The 16,563-nt window shown below is 49.8% G+C and overlaps 1 protein-coding gene across 1 annotated transcript in view; it reads left to right on the forward strand.

Annotated features, from left to right (window-relative positions):
• The window catches only part of LRIG1 (leucine rich repeats and immunoglobulin like domains 1), a 110,474-nt gene that overhangs the window by 37,405 nt on the left and 56,506 nt on the right, over window positions 1-16,563 (forward strand). Inside the window, exon 3 of the mRNA XM_080801945.1 lies at window positions 8,467-8,541. Within this exon, the coding sequence (XP_080658071.1) occupies window positions 8,467-8,541 (75 nt within the window). The remainder of the gene's footprint in view (window positions 1-8,466; window positions 8,542-16,563) is intronic.

The raw sequence follows: 16,563 nt of genomic DNA on the forward strand, positions 1-16,563 counted from the left end.
TCAGCAGTCTAAGCTTGCCAGCTTTCTGTGCTCCTTCCCTGTAGCCCCTCCCTTCTCATGGGCACACTAGAATCCCAGAGAAATCACGGGGATGTGGGGGGTCGGATAGGAGAGTCCCCTCCCTTGTGGAAACCTTGTGGACCCTCTGTGTCAGCACACCCGCCTGCTTCTGCCCCTGCCGTTGCTGGGGAGGTAGCCCCCTGAGCCCAAGCATATGTGCCAGCCCACTACCTCCACTTCCCCAGGAAACACAGATGCAGGAAAGTGGAAGACAGGGCTGGCTTGTCCCCTCCCATCAGCACTCTCAGCCAGTCCCCTGCCTTATGCAGGGTCCTGTAAATCAGGCCTCCCTCTTTCGTTCTTCTTGGCTGTGAAGAACTCTGCCTTTTTTTTTTTTTTTAAAGATTTTATTTATTTATTTATTTGACACAGAGAGAGAGAGAGAGAGAGACAGAGATCACAAGTAGGCAGAGAGGCAGGCAGAGAGAAGGTGAAGCAGGCTCCCTGCTGAGCAGACAGCCCGATGCAGGGCTGGATCCCAGGACCCTGGGATCATGACCTGAGCCGAAGGCAGAGGCTTAACCCACTGAGCCACCCAGGAACCCCAAGAACTCTACTTTTTTTTTTTTTTTTTTTAAAGATTTTATTTATTTATTTGACAGAGAGAGATCCCAAGCAGGCAGAGAGGCAGGGAGAGAAACAGAGAGGGGGAAAGCAGGCTCCCCGCCGAGCAGAGAGCCCGATGCAGGGCTTGATCCCAGGACCCTGGGATCATGACCCGAGCTGAAGGCAGGGGCTTTAACCCACTGAGCCACCCAGGCGCCCCAAGAACTCTACTTTTAACATAGAAGTTGGTGTTATCAGGATTTTAGTTCACAGGGACTTTAGAGAAACTCTCTGTAAGTCGTACATAACCACGGCAGGAAATTAAGAGAGTCTAGAAATAAGTAAAGACTAATTCAAATCACCAGGCGAAATAACCATTATGAATGCTTTGTGAAAATAGATATTTCTACACATAGAATTTGGAGATCAAACTGTATATACATCTTAACAGTTTTCTATCTTTTTTGTACTTAATCTTCACATTTTTGAATACTTTGTCATGGAAGTTAAAATTTTTTAGATGTCCCACTTAAATTTTTATTTTGTGTATCTATTTATTTTTATTTATTTGAGAGAGACAATGAGAGAGAGAGAGAGCGCACATGGTGGGTGAGGGTCAGAGAGGAAGAAGCAGGCTCCCCTCTGAGCAGGGAGCCCGATGTGGGGCTCGATCTGGGACTCCAGGGTCATGACCACAGCCTAAGGTAGTCTCTTAACCAAGTGAGCCACCCAGGCACCACTTCAGTTTTTATGCAAAACCTACTGCACATGCATAGTCTACAAATTATTCACCCTGTTGTGCTTCTATTTTCAGTGATTTTTATTAGATACTATTAGGTAAGGGGCGCCTGGGTGGCTCAGTGGGTTAAAGCCTCTGCCTTCAGCTCAGGTCATGATCCCAGGGTCCTGGGATCAAGCCCCACATCGGGTTCTCTGCTCCATGGGGAGCCTGCTTCCTCCTCTCTCTCTACCTGCCTCTCTGCCTACTTGTGATCTCTGTCAAATAAATAAATAAAATATTAAAAAAAAAAAAAAGATACTATTAGGTAAGTGGTTTACACATTTTGGTCCTTATATGTAATGGATAGAAGTCTTTGTTTATTATTCTTTGATTTCATTGTTGGATGATTTATCTAAACAAGACTTAATTTTATCCCTTGGTGCAATTGGCAAAATACCAGCATCCCCTAGCCCCATCTCCAGATTCTCCAAATTGAGGTTATGATTTCCATGTGTCTTTAAAAACGGTTTAAACTTCCAAAGTTAAAAGAACTTCATAGTTGGAAGGATCCCTTGAATCCCTTGGAATATTCTGTCCAGAACCCTAGTCAACAGCCAGTGGAGGGAGCAAGAAAGCGGGAGGTGGGTCACTGTGCAAATTTGACCTAATAAAATAGCCCCTTCTGCCTCCACCTTGAATTTGCTCCGTCCTCGGAACTCCTGCTGCATTCGTGAGCCAGATGAGGCCCCTGCCCGCATCCCGAGCTCGTTGTTCTGTGTGTGACGACTGCTCTCCTTCATCTTCTGATATGACACTCATGAAGGTTGACCTTAGCTAGCCATTGTCCTAAGCACAGCTGTCCTCCTTATTGTCGCTGCCACCTTCCCCAGACAGGCGACGGAACCAAGGCATGAGGGCGTGGCCGGGATTGCATGCTAGCAAGTGGTCAAATAGGCCTACCCGCCCGCCTCAGTCTACTCCTGTGCCACCACTCCCTTCCTAGTGTGGGAGGCCCGAAGACAGAGATTGCATCTTTTGGATACAGTGTGGTGTAGTGGAAAACACACAAATTTTGGTAGTAGACAGACCTGGATTTGAGTTGTGGTTTTGTTCTTTGCTGGTCTGTGTCGTTGGATGAGTTAACTTAGTGCCTCAGTGCTGCTTTTCCCTGTCTGCAACGTGGATGTATGAACACATGGCCAGTGGTACTAGAATTATTAAACTGGAGGTGATGTCCGCAGCGTTGCACATGGTGAGGCTACTGAGTGTTATTTCCTTCTGCAACATTTGGAAGCACATAGCCCCCCAAGCTGGGCATGTTATTAAGAAACAAATCCTTGAGGGCCTCTTACCACTATGACCGCTTACAGTTCCTGGTGTCACACCAGGATCGTCAAGATGAGTTCCCCGGAGCCCAGGGCAGTGGAACTTCTCACTAATGCAGATCTGGGCCTTTTCTGGAGGGAATTCTGATCCACAGTGGAGGCAGAGGGTAAAAAGGAGTAAGGGGTAGGGAGGTGGGAAAGGATATTGAAGAACAGAACAAAAAAAAGTCATAGTTGACATACAGTTGCTTCTAAATTAAGTGGGTTCAAGGCCTTCCTGGGAGCCATCAGCTCTCTTAAACCCAGCACAGCCCTCCCTTTGAGTCTGGAAACCTCGGTGAGAGGAGAACCACAGGCTGGCAAAGCAGCAGGCGGTGGTTTAGCAGTGGTTTTATATTGGAGGTCTGGAACCACAGTCCATCGTGGCCCATTGGCGAGAGAAAGCAAGGCTGTTGGAGGCCCCTGGAGGCCATGAGGACGCTTGAGCAGCTGCTGCCAAGCCGCACGGTCTGTGCCGCCCACAACTCTGAGGAAAGCCCACCAGGGAGGGCCTCCAGCCAGGGGTCCTGGACGGCCAGGCTCCTCTATTAATAAGAGGGGCTATTTATACCGTCCTCTTTAAGAGCTGCTTGCAGGTCACGTGCTTGCTGCCTGGCCCGAGAATGCTCACTGTGGGCGCTGCTGTGTGCTTTCCAGGGCCGTTGACCTAAAATGTTCCTCATGGCGGCCGGGAAGCCTGAGTGTGCCCTGCCTCTGGGTATTTATGGCTCACTCTCCGGTGTCTCAGGATCCTGCTCCCCCCAACGTACGTACGTACATACGTACGTACGTGTGTGTGTGTGTGTGTGTGTTTTTTTTTTTTTTTTTTTTTTTTTTTTTTAAAGGGAGGGCTGGAAGAACCAGGGGTATCTTTTTGAGGCACTGCTCTTTGGCTGCGAATTACCACCACCTGTTAAGCATTTACTCTATTTCTGGCTCGATCCTAAGCTGCTAGGTTTAATTATTTCAGCCGGGTCCTGCCACAACCCTATGAAGTTGATCCTGATGTTGTTTACGGTTTTTTTTGTTTTGTTTTGTTTTTGCAGAGGAAACTAAGGCACAGTAAGGTTAACTGACCCACTGTAGGCCCTTCACTTGCTAAAGGGTCAGATTGGGGTTGAATGAACCCAGAGCTATCTGGTTTGCAGATCCGAACTGTAAATGTCCCCTCCTAATAACCCCCGCCCCACTGCTCTCTCACGGTGCCTCAGTTTCTTCTTGTAAGGTAGAGGGAACTTCAGTGCCTTCCTCAAAGGGTTGGCATGTGACCCAGTGAGATGGTGCATGTTGGCATCGGGCATTCAGCGGAGGGCCTTCTGCGCAAACTCCACCCTTAGTGTTCTTGTTTGCAATTGCTCACTTAATGTAACTACCCCCTCCATCCCTGTCCTGAACCAAGCACATCTGGCCTTCTGGTACAGAAACGATGTAGCATTATGTATCATTATCAGTATGCCTTAGTCTTAAGGAGCTAAAAGCCTTCATAATAGTTACCGATAATGTGACTCTGACTCCAAAACCTTGGCTCCTCCCTGTTATGGATGACTTTGTCCCTTGGAAAAAGCAAAGCTAACGGAAGTTTCAACTTTCTGCTCCACTGTGTTATGAAGGGCAGCTCTCTCCTTGCCTGTGGCAGCACCCCAAATGCCTCCCCTTAGCGGATTGGCTAAATAAGTGATAGTTCATTCATGCCCGCAGAGGAAGTACTCTGCAGCTGGTCAGAAGAACAGGGGGAGATCTACAAGATGTATTGCTGAGGGAAGCTGTGCTCTAGAACAGTCTGTATAATTCACAAGCATCTGTGTAAAAGAGAAACATGCATGCATCTCTCGGAGCTGGCAGCCCACATTTCCTCTTGGAGGCCGCCCAGAGGACTGAAGTACGAGGAATCTGCAGGTCTCGTTGTATATTCCTGCTTGTTCTCTTTTGAAACAGTTTGAAAATTTTACTGTGTGCTTAGATCAGCTATTCAATAAATAATACGGCAATTAAAAAAACAAACAAAAAGGCCGAAAAGCCCTATAACCCAAAATCACTCCTTGGGTTTGTTTTCATTGTCTGTGGGAGCCTCACTTGATTGAGATACTAATTAAACTACTCCAAAACGCTCTTCCTAGCATTTTGCATCTTACAGAATGCAAGAACTTCCTTTCGGCAAGCTGAGTAACGGGATATTTCAGAGAGTCCAGAAGGCCTATGTTCACCTTACGATGGGTGAGCTGGAAAAGGCCCAAGTCTCGGTTCTGCCCTGCGGTGAGGCAGTCCTTGGAGCCCCATTTCCCTTATTTACACCTCTTCCAGCTCTAGGGTTGGGCCATGATTCGTGATCTGATGCACCTGAGGGAGGCAGTTCTTGGTCCTGAATCATCAGGAAAAGTCAGTTCAAAAAGCAAGACATTTTAGAAGGGCTTTTAGGACCTCAGATGGGAGCAAATGTGGGGGGAGTGTGAAAGGTAGAAGACTGCACACACCTAGGTAATCAGAAGGATTCATCAAACCCTGTCCTAAATCCCTAGTTTCCTGATTCATGGAGACTGCGCTCAGCTTTCCCTCCAAGCTCTGGCCATACTATTTTTGACCAGTCTCTATTTCGGGCTGGCAAGTTGGTTGTGTCTCAGAGCGAGTGTGGTCTCCACTGCCTTCTGAGGATACCGTTCTCGCGTTTACAGGGAACAGGGCACACAGAGAATGCCAGTAGTGGCAGGCCAACTGATTTACATTGAACCAGCGGTGCTTTTTATGTAGGAATGATCGAGAGGTGGGTGGGCCACGCAGCTCTCCTCCTTTGGACGCCGCCTGTCCTCTGTGTAGATCGAGCTGCCCTGCTGGGGCCAGAGCCTGTGATCTCTGCCTGTATCTGCAGACTGCCAGTCTAGATAGAAAATTCCCCATTTATTGGTAGCACTACGGCACCTATATGCTCCTCTTCCAGCAGTTCGGGCAGCATTTGACATATTACTGTGCTGCCCCTTTTCCTTGTTCATTGATTTCTGTGAAGTCAGGGGGAGCAGTTTGTTGTATGTGTGGTGGGGCCAGCCTGAGACCGAGGTCGTTCAGAAGTTCCCCCACAGAGAGGACCGAGCTGCCGGTTTCAGGTTTAGCATCAAGTCGGATCCTAAGCAGCCTGAGGCACAGCCACCATGTTCCCTGAGGGTTTAGGAGCCTTCTGGCTTGCTGGCCTTGCCACTCGTGGCTTGTCTCTGATTGGCAGCCATTCTTGGGTTCTGCTCTTGCCTGTGCCGCTATCTAGTTGTGTGGCCTTAGTCACGTGATTGCAACTGAAAGTTGACCTACAGCCCTTAGCTGCAGGGTAGGGACCAGCACAAGGACTTGGTACCTGAGTCTGAGTGGTAATGATGCAGTTGCATCATGCATGTGGAGTTGCTGCTGTAATTATGAAGAAATAGAGGGTAGTGAGTGGTTAAGAAGGTAGACTTGGGAAGCTACACTCCCTGGGCCACTGCCACTTACTACGGCGACCATCAAATTAGTCCACACCTCAGTGTTTCCATTTCCTCCTTGGTACAATGGGGATGTCCATGGGACTTCTTACCCTGTAGGGGTCTAAAGATGAATTAATGCGCTGGAAAGCTCTTAGAACCGTGCCTGGCACCTAGCAGCCCCTCCATCGGTTAGCTGCGGCCAGCATTATTACTAGCACTGTCGTCGTGTTCTAGAACAGATCTCTAGGCACTAAAGACTTCCTACACAAGCTACCTCATTGGCAGCTGGCCCTGATGTTACTTTCCCTTGCTCTGCAAGGATCTGAGGGGTCTCCTCGAGTACGAAGTGCATTGATGGTACCGTGAAAGTGTATTAGCGGAGATTAAAGCCGCTGGAGAGTGTTCATCATCCCCACACCAAGATGGGAAGTGGATCACTGCAGGGTGGAGCAGCGAAGAGGGGAAGCAGAAACAGGCCGATTCCGGGGGCCGTCAGATAAGAGACTGTTAAAGTAATTAATTGTCTACTTCAGCACACAGACAAGGGCCCTTTAAGTGAAGAAGGGATTTGCCACATGATACGGATCTGCTTTCTCTCTGCCAGATGCTTCAGTCATGAAGCTATTGAAACAGACGTTCTGTGTCCCATGGCCCAGTAATTGCCAAGCCTCATCTCTAACTGGCTTTGGCACTGAAGAAAGCAAATGGGATAATTCAAGGCCTTTTCCTTTTTTTTTTTCTCCTCCTGTTCACGTCTATAGAAGATGGCAGACAACCAGATTATTCTATTCAAGCCAATACTAGCTGTATACTTATATGACTGCAGCTGTCACTTCAGCAGCCTTGTCTTTAAACAGTAACAAGATGGTCCATGTAAGCACACAGTCTCTTAAGGAAAAAAAAAAGAGTAAGATAACCTAGTGTTACTCCTTTGATTCTGCATCTCAGATACAGTTTCTTTCCAGTTTGTCACCCAGCTGAAAGCTGGATCCCTGTGCTCTGGCTTTCTTAAGGATTTTTGGGCTCACTTTGCAAGTCTGATTTTGGATTCTCTCCCCAGATTTGGAAATACATGTCCATGTAAGGAGGCTGGATTGCAGAGCCTCTGGGGGCAGACCCAGCAAACTGTGTTTTGGTTTGCGGGCTTTCCCTTTCATGAAGATTTAGACGGCTGGAGCGAGAGAGGGGCTTTGGAGAGCATGTCTGGTCTGGGGAGGGTTTTCAAAATGTCTTTGTGCAAAAGTGTGTGTCTGTATGTACGCATGCCTGGAAAATGTGCCTGGAGGCTTCATCCGACTTCAGGGACGCTGGAACCCCAAGTAGATGGGACTGCCCAAGTCCAGCTTCCTTGATACTTGTTGCACAGCTGAGGCAGTGGAATAAGTGGCCCACATGTCCCGAGCTCCTGGGAACTCTGACCATGGGGGAGGCTCTGGCCCTGGGTATGAGGGTGCCGCCCTTTGGCGAAGGCAGAGCTGTACTTCGCAGAACCCCGTGTCTCAGATGGGGAAGAGCAACCAGGAAGGGATGGTCTTTCTCCCCAAATCCTTTTCTGACTCTTCCAGCCCACCAGGACCACCCTCGTCAATGGTTTCGGGGGGCTTTTGTTCTGCCCCACATACCTTGACCTTTCGTTACTGCTCTGTTTGTGAGTGTTGAATTTGGAGCTAGGTGAGAATCTGGAAGATAGGTAGCACCCCCCGAGAGTGTGTTTCTAAACCATAGTTGTGACAGATGGTTCGTTTTTGTGAGCTCATGTGACTTAACTATCTTTAAAAGGTCTCTTTTAAAATCCTTTATCTTTTGGGTCACCTGGGTGGCTCAGTTGGTTAAGCGTCTGTCTTCAGCTCCGGTCTTGATCCCTGGGTCCTGGGATTGATCCCTACATCGGGCTCCCTGCTCGGTGGGGAGCCTGCTTCTCCCTCTGCTTCTGCCCCTCTCCTTGTTCATGCTCTCTCTCTCTGTCAAATAAATAAAATCTTAAAATTCTTTATCTTTTAGTGAACGTTGCAGTATCATCTTCCCATGGCCAACTCAGCAGTGTTTTTTTGTTTTTTGTTTTTAAGATTTTATTTATTTATTTTATAGACAGAGATCAAAAGTAGACAGAGAGGCAGAGAGAGAGAGAGGAGGAAGCAAGGTCCCCATTGAGCAGAGAGCCCGATGTGGGGCTCGATCCCATGTCCCTGGGATCATGACCTGAGCTGAAGGCAGAGGCCTTAACCCACTGAGCCACCCAGGCGCCCCTCAGCAGTGTTTTTTGACTTACTTTGTATATGTGAAATTTTTCAAACAGCTGTCTTAAGTGAGAAATGTCTTGTTGTTGTTACAGGTACCTCAATAACAATGAGCTGACAGCCGTGCCATCCCTGGGTGCTGCTTCATCTCACATCGTCTCTCTCTTCCTGTAAGTGGTGCCCCTCGGGGAACCCTGGGCTGGGTCTTGAGGCCATGGTATTGTCTTGCTGACATTTGGTGGCAGGCAAACTTGTGTCCCTGTGCTCGCTGGTGCAGAACAGCCTATCTCCACAGAGCCCCACAGTGCTCACGACAAGTACCTTGCTTGCTGTTATGTTGAAACCTGGAAGACTCGCCTCACCTGACTTGGGGGGAAATTGGTCTTAATTGATACATAGACTTAGTAAGTATCTTAGTAAGTATCCAGGATACTAAGTAAGTATCCTGGGTAAATTGCAACTTGGAGTGAATGAGCTGGAGTTAAAGGAAGCCATGCGAATTATAAGACAGCAAGCTCATGTTTGTGGCACTGGACCTCATCATGTGACCTAGTTCACTTTTACAGCTTAAAAAAAAAAATACCCCAGGCCTCTGAAATCAAGCTAAAAGTAAGGAATCTGTTGATGTGGTCAAGTGTTCAACAGCGCGCTGGAAATGAAAAAGGCTATAAAGGGACTTAAATGAAAAAGGAAGGGAGGATGAAAGTAAGACGTGCTCTCCTCGGAACTGCTAAGAGCTTTTGCTCAGGAGTGATGCCCACTTCAGCCCTCAGTGGGGGGCGGGAGGCTCACTTGTTTGAAACCAGCACAGAGGTCTTTCTGGATGAACCCGCTGTGGGTCCCAGCAGTTTTCTAAACCACATTTCTGTGGACAGCCTCTGCAGAACACCTTTCTCTTCACACTAAATTTCCTTTTTTCCACACCAGCCCTCTTTTTATTTGATTTTGGTTCTGCCGGTGTGAGAGCTCGTTTGCTCCCCTGCACGTATCTTTTCTCGACACTGATGCTTGGCAGGCAGAGCAGAGGGACCTGGTGGGAAGACGTCATCCATGTGATGGCTCTTGTAGCTTGCAGGTGTCGGGTTTTTGCTGGCAACAGGCCCTGTGCTGGGGAAGTGCTCCGTCCTTATGAGATGGGGTGTCGAGCTTAACCCTTTTCAAGGCATTGCAGGATTGAAATAGCAAAGGGTTAGTTAGAATGACGGCCCCAGCTCCATGTCCCGGACAAACAGCTTTCTCTCTCCAAACCTCATTGTCCTCATTTACAGAGTTTCCTTAGTCCTTTACACAAGGGAAAGGTGAACCAGAGGTCCAAGAGAAGTGCATTGTAGTATAGGAAACTCCTGGCATCATGCCAGACACCTGGGAGGTGTTTGATAGATGGTGGCTGCTGCTTCTGGCTTGTGGCCGCCCGTCACACGGCCCCTGGGGCCCTGGCATGATCTTATCTGTAGGGCCACGGGATCTGGGGGGCAGTCCTTGTTTCTGTGGAGTGCTGGAATGAAGGTTGTGGCCTTTTGTCCCAGGATGGGCAGGCAGGGGTCCGACTGTGTCTTTGTACCCATCCGCCCCTGTGTCCAGCATCTGGAAAGTGTTGAACTGCTGCTAAATTAAATGAGTTACCCATACCAGAGGCTAATTAAGGATGTGATGCTCCCTTGTATGTTCATAGAGGAAGGCACTAGAAGATGCTTTTAACTTCTTGTTACTAAAAGTATGGTTCCTGGGTTAACAGTGTCCTACCTTCTCTGGGCTCATTGGAAATGCAGAATCTCGGGCCTCAGCTCAGCCACGCTGGATCAGAAGCTGCTTTAGGAAGGTCCCTTGGCCTCTGCGCACTCATTCAAGGGTGAGAAGCACTGCCTTCCCTCGGGGAGGAAACCAGGGACACAGAGAACATCTTTGTGTCACTAACAGGAAACCGAGGATCCCTGACTTCCTGTAAGTTGCCGAGTCAAGAGGTGGGACTGAGACTGCACCCAGATGCCCGTGCCTGTGCTCTTTTCCTTTTTGGGCCCCCATGCACTGGGTGCGCGAGCACGGCAGGTGACTCCGAGCCGGCCGTGCCAGAGATGGGCAGGGCCCCCAGCTTGGCCTGGGGGCCTGTCGTACTTGAATCACGCCTTGCTCTGCTGACTAAAAATACATTTCTGTTCCTTGGCCCAAGAGCCTGGAGCCGCGGGGCCGGTTGGCCTCGTTCCTGCTATTTCAATTAGACAGCGTTAAACTATGTGAAGCAGGGAGAAGAAATAAAGGCTCCCTCCTGGTTTTGAGCAAGTTTGGAAAATGCCGGTTAGTGTTGGCAGGCACCTCTTCGGCCTGACGCTGGTCCGCATCTGACTTGGTCAGTGATTTCTCTGAAGCCGCAGGAGCTGACGCGTGTCGATCTTCCTGTGCTCTGAGAGGCCCGACTCCCTGACTGCGGTGCCTGGTGCGCGGCGTGACATCTGGGCAGCAGGATTGTGGGTAATTCTGCTGTCATCCTTCCTGCCTTTCTGTATTTTCCCAAGGGGACCGTGCAAAGGATGGGGACGAAAGTAGCAGTGGGCAGCAGGATGGCCTGTCCTTCCAGGCCGGCCCAGGAAGTGCTCAGCGTCTCTGTTCCCAGGATAATTCCCATCCGTCAGGCTTCAAAGAGCTTGTTCTGCTGGTGTGTCTGTGGCTTTTCAGAACCACTGAATTCAGAAATGTCGTATGTTCAGCACATATGGAGTAGGTCCCTTCTGTGCCCATGAGGTTGGGGCCCAGGGGCCGTCCAAGAGTGTCCTCACTAGGCTTCAGTGCTGTCACATCCGGGAAGCCCCTAGCACAGCATGTGAAGACAACAGGAGGTCGGCGCGCTCCATACATGTCCCGTGTCATACCCTAATCCCCAGATTCGTATTTGCGTCTCACTCTCCTGTTGTGGGCAGCCAGAGGATCAGGAGAACAAGTGAAATGTATCAAGGGTCTAGCTGGCTGAGGCCCACTGAGGTAGAGGAGCCAGCACAACTTTCTGGGGACACGTGTCCAGGTGGGGGCTTTGGGGGAGGGGCCGACCAGGCAAGCATCCTGCTCTGATGTCGTGACCTGGGACAGGGAGCTTCTGTGTCATCAGCTGAGCAAGGGGCTGAGACAGTTTCATATTCCTTCTGTGACCCAGACACTGAGCACAGGGGCACAGAGAGTGACAGACTGAGCACAGAGAAGTGACAGACCCCACCATGCCGTGAGCACCCGTGGGGCACACTGGCTTCTACCGAGGTAGTGGGTCTGTGGTCCTCAGCTCGGCACTGGCGTGTGCCTCTGCAAATCAGCTTATCGTCTCCGTGCGTGGTTCCCAGTGTCCTGCGGCCCCGTCCATCACCTGGCTCCTTGCTCACACAAGGGTGCTCTGAGGCCCCAGACGTCAGGGCATCAGGGCCCTCCTCCTCAGGGGTCACAGTTGGGAGGGCCCCGGGGCAGGCTTTCTGTCTGGCCTTCAGAACAGACTTTCTCGCAGAGTTTTGGGAACTGAAGTCATTCAGTAAAATTTCAATTGGTTAATCCTTTCTGATTAAAGGAATCTAATTCAATTAAAGAGTTTGTCAGAGAGCAGATTTTCATCTTGAGGATAATGCCAAAGCCATTTGTCCTTACTAACAAAAAAGTATGAAATGTAAGGAAAGCTCTTAATAGAACCGGGGTGGGGAGTGGGGAAGCTAATTTGATAGAACAGTTCTCGGAAAAAAAAAAAAAAAAGTTTTGTTAAATGGGAGCAAAATCTGCCGGTAGATTTTTACGTTTCCGTTTGTGTGTGTTTTTTAATTTGAAGTCCAGGAAACTCATGTTACAATTCCCACGGCAACAGTAATTTTGTCTGATGCATAAGTGACATTTCTGGTGAAGAAAAATTTCCGCTTTTCCTGGGGTGTTACTGCACTTGTATCATGGAGAAGATCTGTTACAGTGGAAACGGTTGGATTTTGTTCAGTCCTAGGAGTAAAACGCTTGCTGTGAAATCGACGTTTGCTTTTGTCTCATGCGTGTCAGCTGTAACAAGTTTCCCATCCGGCCCTGGGCTCGGTCCAGGTAACTTCTTTTCCAGTTCAGGGGTGGGTGGGTGTTGTGTGTGTGTGTGTGTGTGTGTTTTAAAGTAACCTTTGTCCCCAGGGGCTCTAGCTCACGACCCTGAGACTGAGAGTCCCATACCCTGCCGACCGAGCCAAGCCAGGCGCCCCATAGCTGGTATGTATTTTATTTTTTTAAGATTTTTTTATTATTTATTTGACGGATAGAGATCACAAGTAGGCAGAGAGGCAGGCAGAGAGAGAGAGAGGGTGGGGGAAGCAGGCTCCCTGCTGAGCAGAGAACCTGATGCGGGGCCCCGATCCAAGGACCCTGAGATCATGACCTACGCCGAAAGCAGAGGCTTTAACCCACTAAGCCACCCAGGTTCCCGCTGGTGTGTATTTTAAACCTCGTCCCTTCTCCATCCCTTGTCTTTCACTCTCCACCGCCTTTGGCCTAGATCAGGTGGGAGAGCTTGGTGGTGATGCCTTTTGCACACAATTACTGTGACTCTGTAATAGTCCTATTAAAATCCCGCAGGTTTCTGTCTTGAAAACACATTGAAACACTTTTTACTTTGAGTCATGAAAAAAAACTTCTTTTTTGAAAATTGTTTGTTCTAAAGATCTTATTTTCAGTAATCTTTACACCCTTATTTGTTCTAGAGATCTTATTTTAAGTAATCTTTATACCAGTGTGGGGCTCGAACTCACAACCCCAAGATCAGGAGTCATGTGCTCCACGGACAGACCCAGCCGGGTGCCCCTCGAAAAGTAATTTTTTAATTGAGATAAAATCAGCATAACGAAACTCGCTGTTTTAAGCATTTTAGAGCATACAGTTCAGCGGCTTTTAGCCCATTCTCGTTGTGCAGCCGTCGTCAGTTTCTAATTCCAGAACATTATCACCACCTCAAAAAACCAACCAACCAACCCCGTCCCCCATCCTCTTCCCCTCACACTCCTGGCAACCACTAATCTGAAAATTTTTTTTGAAGAAAATTATTTTTCTCTCATGTTAATAAAAATGTATTTGGAAGACTTAGACTAATTTAAGTAAAAATACCGGAGGTGGTTGTCCGTCTCTGCAGTTACCTGTTTTGCTATGACCTCTCAGCTAAAGAGAAACGGATTCAGTAAAAGGGATGGTGTATTTAACATTTCTTTATTGTAACTTCCGGAGAATAAAAACCTGGAAGGATAGAAACCGGGTGTCCTGTCTATGACCCCACTCAGAGCCAGTTAAGTGGAAGGAGCCCTGGGTGGGGTTGAGGGAGCCCGAGGCTGTGAAGGATGGAACCCTCTTCTTGGCTGTATCTTCTGGGGAAGCAGAATCAATAGCAGTCCTTCACTTGCCCTGTGCCTGCCGCGTGAGCCCTCTAGAAAAGCCAGGGCCCAATCAATCTTCTTTATAGGCTCATTAAAGCAAAGATCAGTTCACATTAAGGTGTAATTAAAGAGCAGGCCTCAGAGGGGAGTCAGTGAGGATTTGGCCAGGGCCCCTCAGGGCTGAGGGGAGAAGTTCGTCTCCAAGACAGCCCAGAAGTCCCAGAGAAGGGGACCCAGAACTCAGCTGGCTTATCTGGGGGACCGGAGGTAGGATGTTAGTGAACAGGAGAAGTACACAGTCATAAATAGCTCGCTGGGGTTCCTAAAATCGTGTGTGTGTGTGTGTGTCCCCGTAATGAGTTGGGGTAAGGTGTCTTGCCTTTCTCGTAGCTGCCTTTCAAGCTTGCTCCATATTTTCTCACCTGGAGAAAGGTCATCATCTGGAGACACAATACAGAATTGATGGTAAAACCTTTGTTGGTTTTTGGGTTGTTTTTTTTAAAACATACTATGTTTATCCCCAGAAGTATGAAATAATACTTCATCTGGGAACCTTGAACAGTCATCCGGGGCGGTGAAGCTTCTTGTGTATTGAATGTAGCTGGGCGGGGGTGGGGAGGGGGGGCGCTGTAGGTGTGTTGGGGAGGAGAGGCAGCTCTCCCAGAAGTAAAAGAATCATCCGTCCTTCCCGTAGAGGAATTTGCTAACCCATCCACAGATCAGGAGGCTAAGAGTGGACTTAATCCACTTAGAAAATGTGGACTCAGGTAGCCCTTGCCGCGTTCTGCTTCAGGGACGCGTCCTACCCCGGGAAAGCTCGTGCAGCCATGCTGGCGAAGGCAGGCCAGTCTGCTTTGGCGTTGGTGTGCAGGGGTACCCAGTCTGGGCCGATGGCAGCATTTTACTGCCTTCTTCTCAGGAGTGTGGAATTAACAGTGACTGAGACACTTTAGGCAGACACTGAACAAAGTTGTCTTTAAAAAGCCCAACTCGAATTTCAGTGAATGTCCGTGTTGTCGAGCAGTCTGCGGCCGGTTTGTTTCCCATATGCTAAGCAGAAGCTACAGCCCTGGTCAGAAAACAGCACATTGTGGATAAAAAGGAGGCCGAGGTTCCTCTCCTGTGTCTTCAGAGCCGTGACACGTTCTGCCTTGTCTGCCCAGAGTGGTGTTGGTGTGAACTGAATCTTTGCCCTAGATGAAGCAGCACACCCATTCCCTTGGGAGATGTGGCTCTCCCATCACCTCTGTGATTCTCAGACTGAGCCACCGGTCAGCGTCACCTGCAAGGCTTGCTGAGACCCAGACGGCCAGGCCCCGGCCCGTTTCTGATCCAGCAGGTCTGGAGTGCTGCTGAAGACTTTGCCTTGCTCCCAAGTTGTCGGGTGCTGCTGCTGGTCTGGGAACCCACCTTTGAGAACCACTGCCTGGGCTTACATGGGGATGGGGGCCAGGGACTCAGGTGTGGAGTCCCTGTGAAGCCACTTAGCTTTTGGAGGGCAGTAAATTACTTAAGATGAGTTCCTGATGTTGCCATTTTGGCAATAGGTGTTTGGGACAGCGGGGCTCCAAAGCCTGGTGGGGTTATTTACTTCTGAGGAAGGTGCTGGGGGTAGGAGGGAAACAGATCTGGCTGTGGCTGTGGGTTTGAGGCTCACGGCCGTCGTCGGTTTGTCTCTGCTTAGTTTGCTGTGTCTTGGTGGTCACGCAGATCTCCCCAGCAGACCTTGCCCAGTCACTGCAGAGGCAGGGAGCGCCCAGTGAACAGCCTGGCAGGACACCTGTTACCGTGTCCGTCCGTCCGTGTGTGGGTATGAGAGGCTGTGTGTATGGCCCCGCCTCCCTGAGCAGGAAGAGCCCGTGTGGAGACGTGCCTTCTACCGCCACTCACCTTCCTGCTGCTTATCAGCCATCTGCGATCAGATAAATCTTTGCCCTTGTCGAAAACAGGAATGGTACTGCTTTGTCCCAGGTGCCGGTGAAAGGAAGCGTCTGAAATGTGGGCAGTCATCCCCTGCGCTAATGGAATCAAAACTCAGGGCCCTCCCCTGCCCGCCCACCCGCTTACTCACACCCCCCCCCCCCCCCCCCCCGTGTCCTGCCCTCTGCCTCTGGGAGGCTGTGGTCCTGGCGATCTTCGAGCAAGAGATAGACAGGGAGGCGGCTGCGGTGGGTGCAGGATGGAGACCACGGGCTCCCATGCAGGGCTGCCATGGCTTGCCATGAGGTGAAGCCACACAGACATGCCCCGTGGACTGGGGTCTCTGCCCCCAAGGAACTCACAGGCTGGCTGCAGAGAAAGATGAGTAAACAGACCATCCTAGTCATAATGCGGGCAAGGGCTGGGAATGGTCTGCAGGGTCCCTCACTGCTGGCACTGATGGGGTGTAAGAGGGAGTGACGTTTTAGCCGAGCCGCCCCTCCCAGCCCCGATCTCCTTTCTCTCCCCCCAACATGTGAGTGGGTTACAGGCGTCACAGGGAGCACCTGGCATGCTTGACCATGGACCATCATTTTGCGTACTTGGAGACATACTCACAGGACGTGGCCCGTCCCCTTTTTTTTGCTTTGTCAGAAGGCAGACTGCTGTGAAGAGCCAGCAAGCTTCTGTCGGAAGGCAGAGCAGGACCCCTGGTTCCTAGAACTGCAGCTACATCAGCTGCTGGACACCACCAGTGAGCCTCAAAATAGAAAATTAAACACCCAGTTTACAAGGACAGCAGCTCACTGTCCCGGAAACGTCCCAGGGGTTCTGTCGTGCACACTGCTTCTTGCCCTGACTCTCAGGGAGCCTTCTGCTGGGAAAGGAGCTACAGTGGCCCCCACTGCAGCCTGC

The sequence above is a fragment of the Martes martes genome, assembly GCF_963455335.1.
Source record: "Martes martes genome assembly, chromosome: 1".
NCBI classification, from domain to species: Eukaryota; Metazoa; Chordata; class Mammalia; order Carnivora; family Mustelidae; genus Martes; species Martes martes.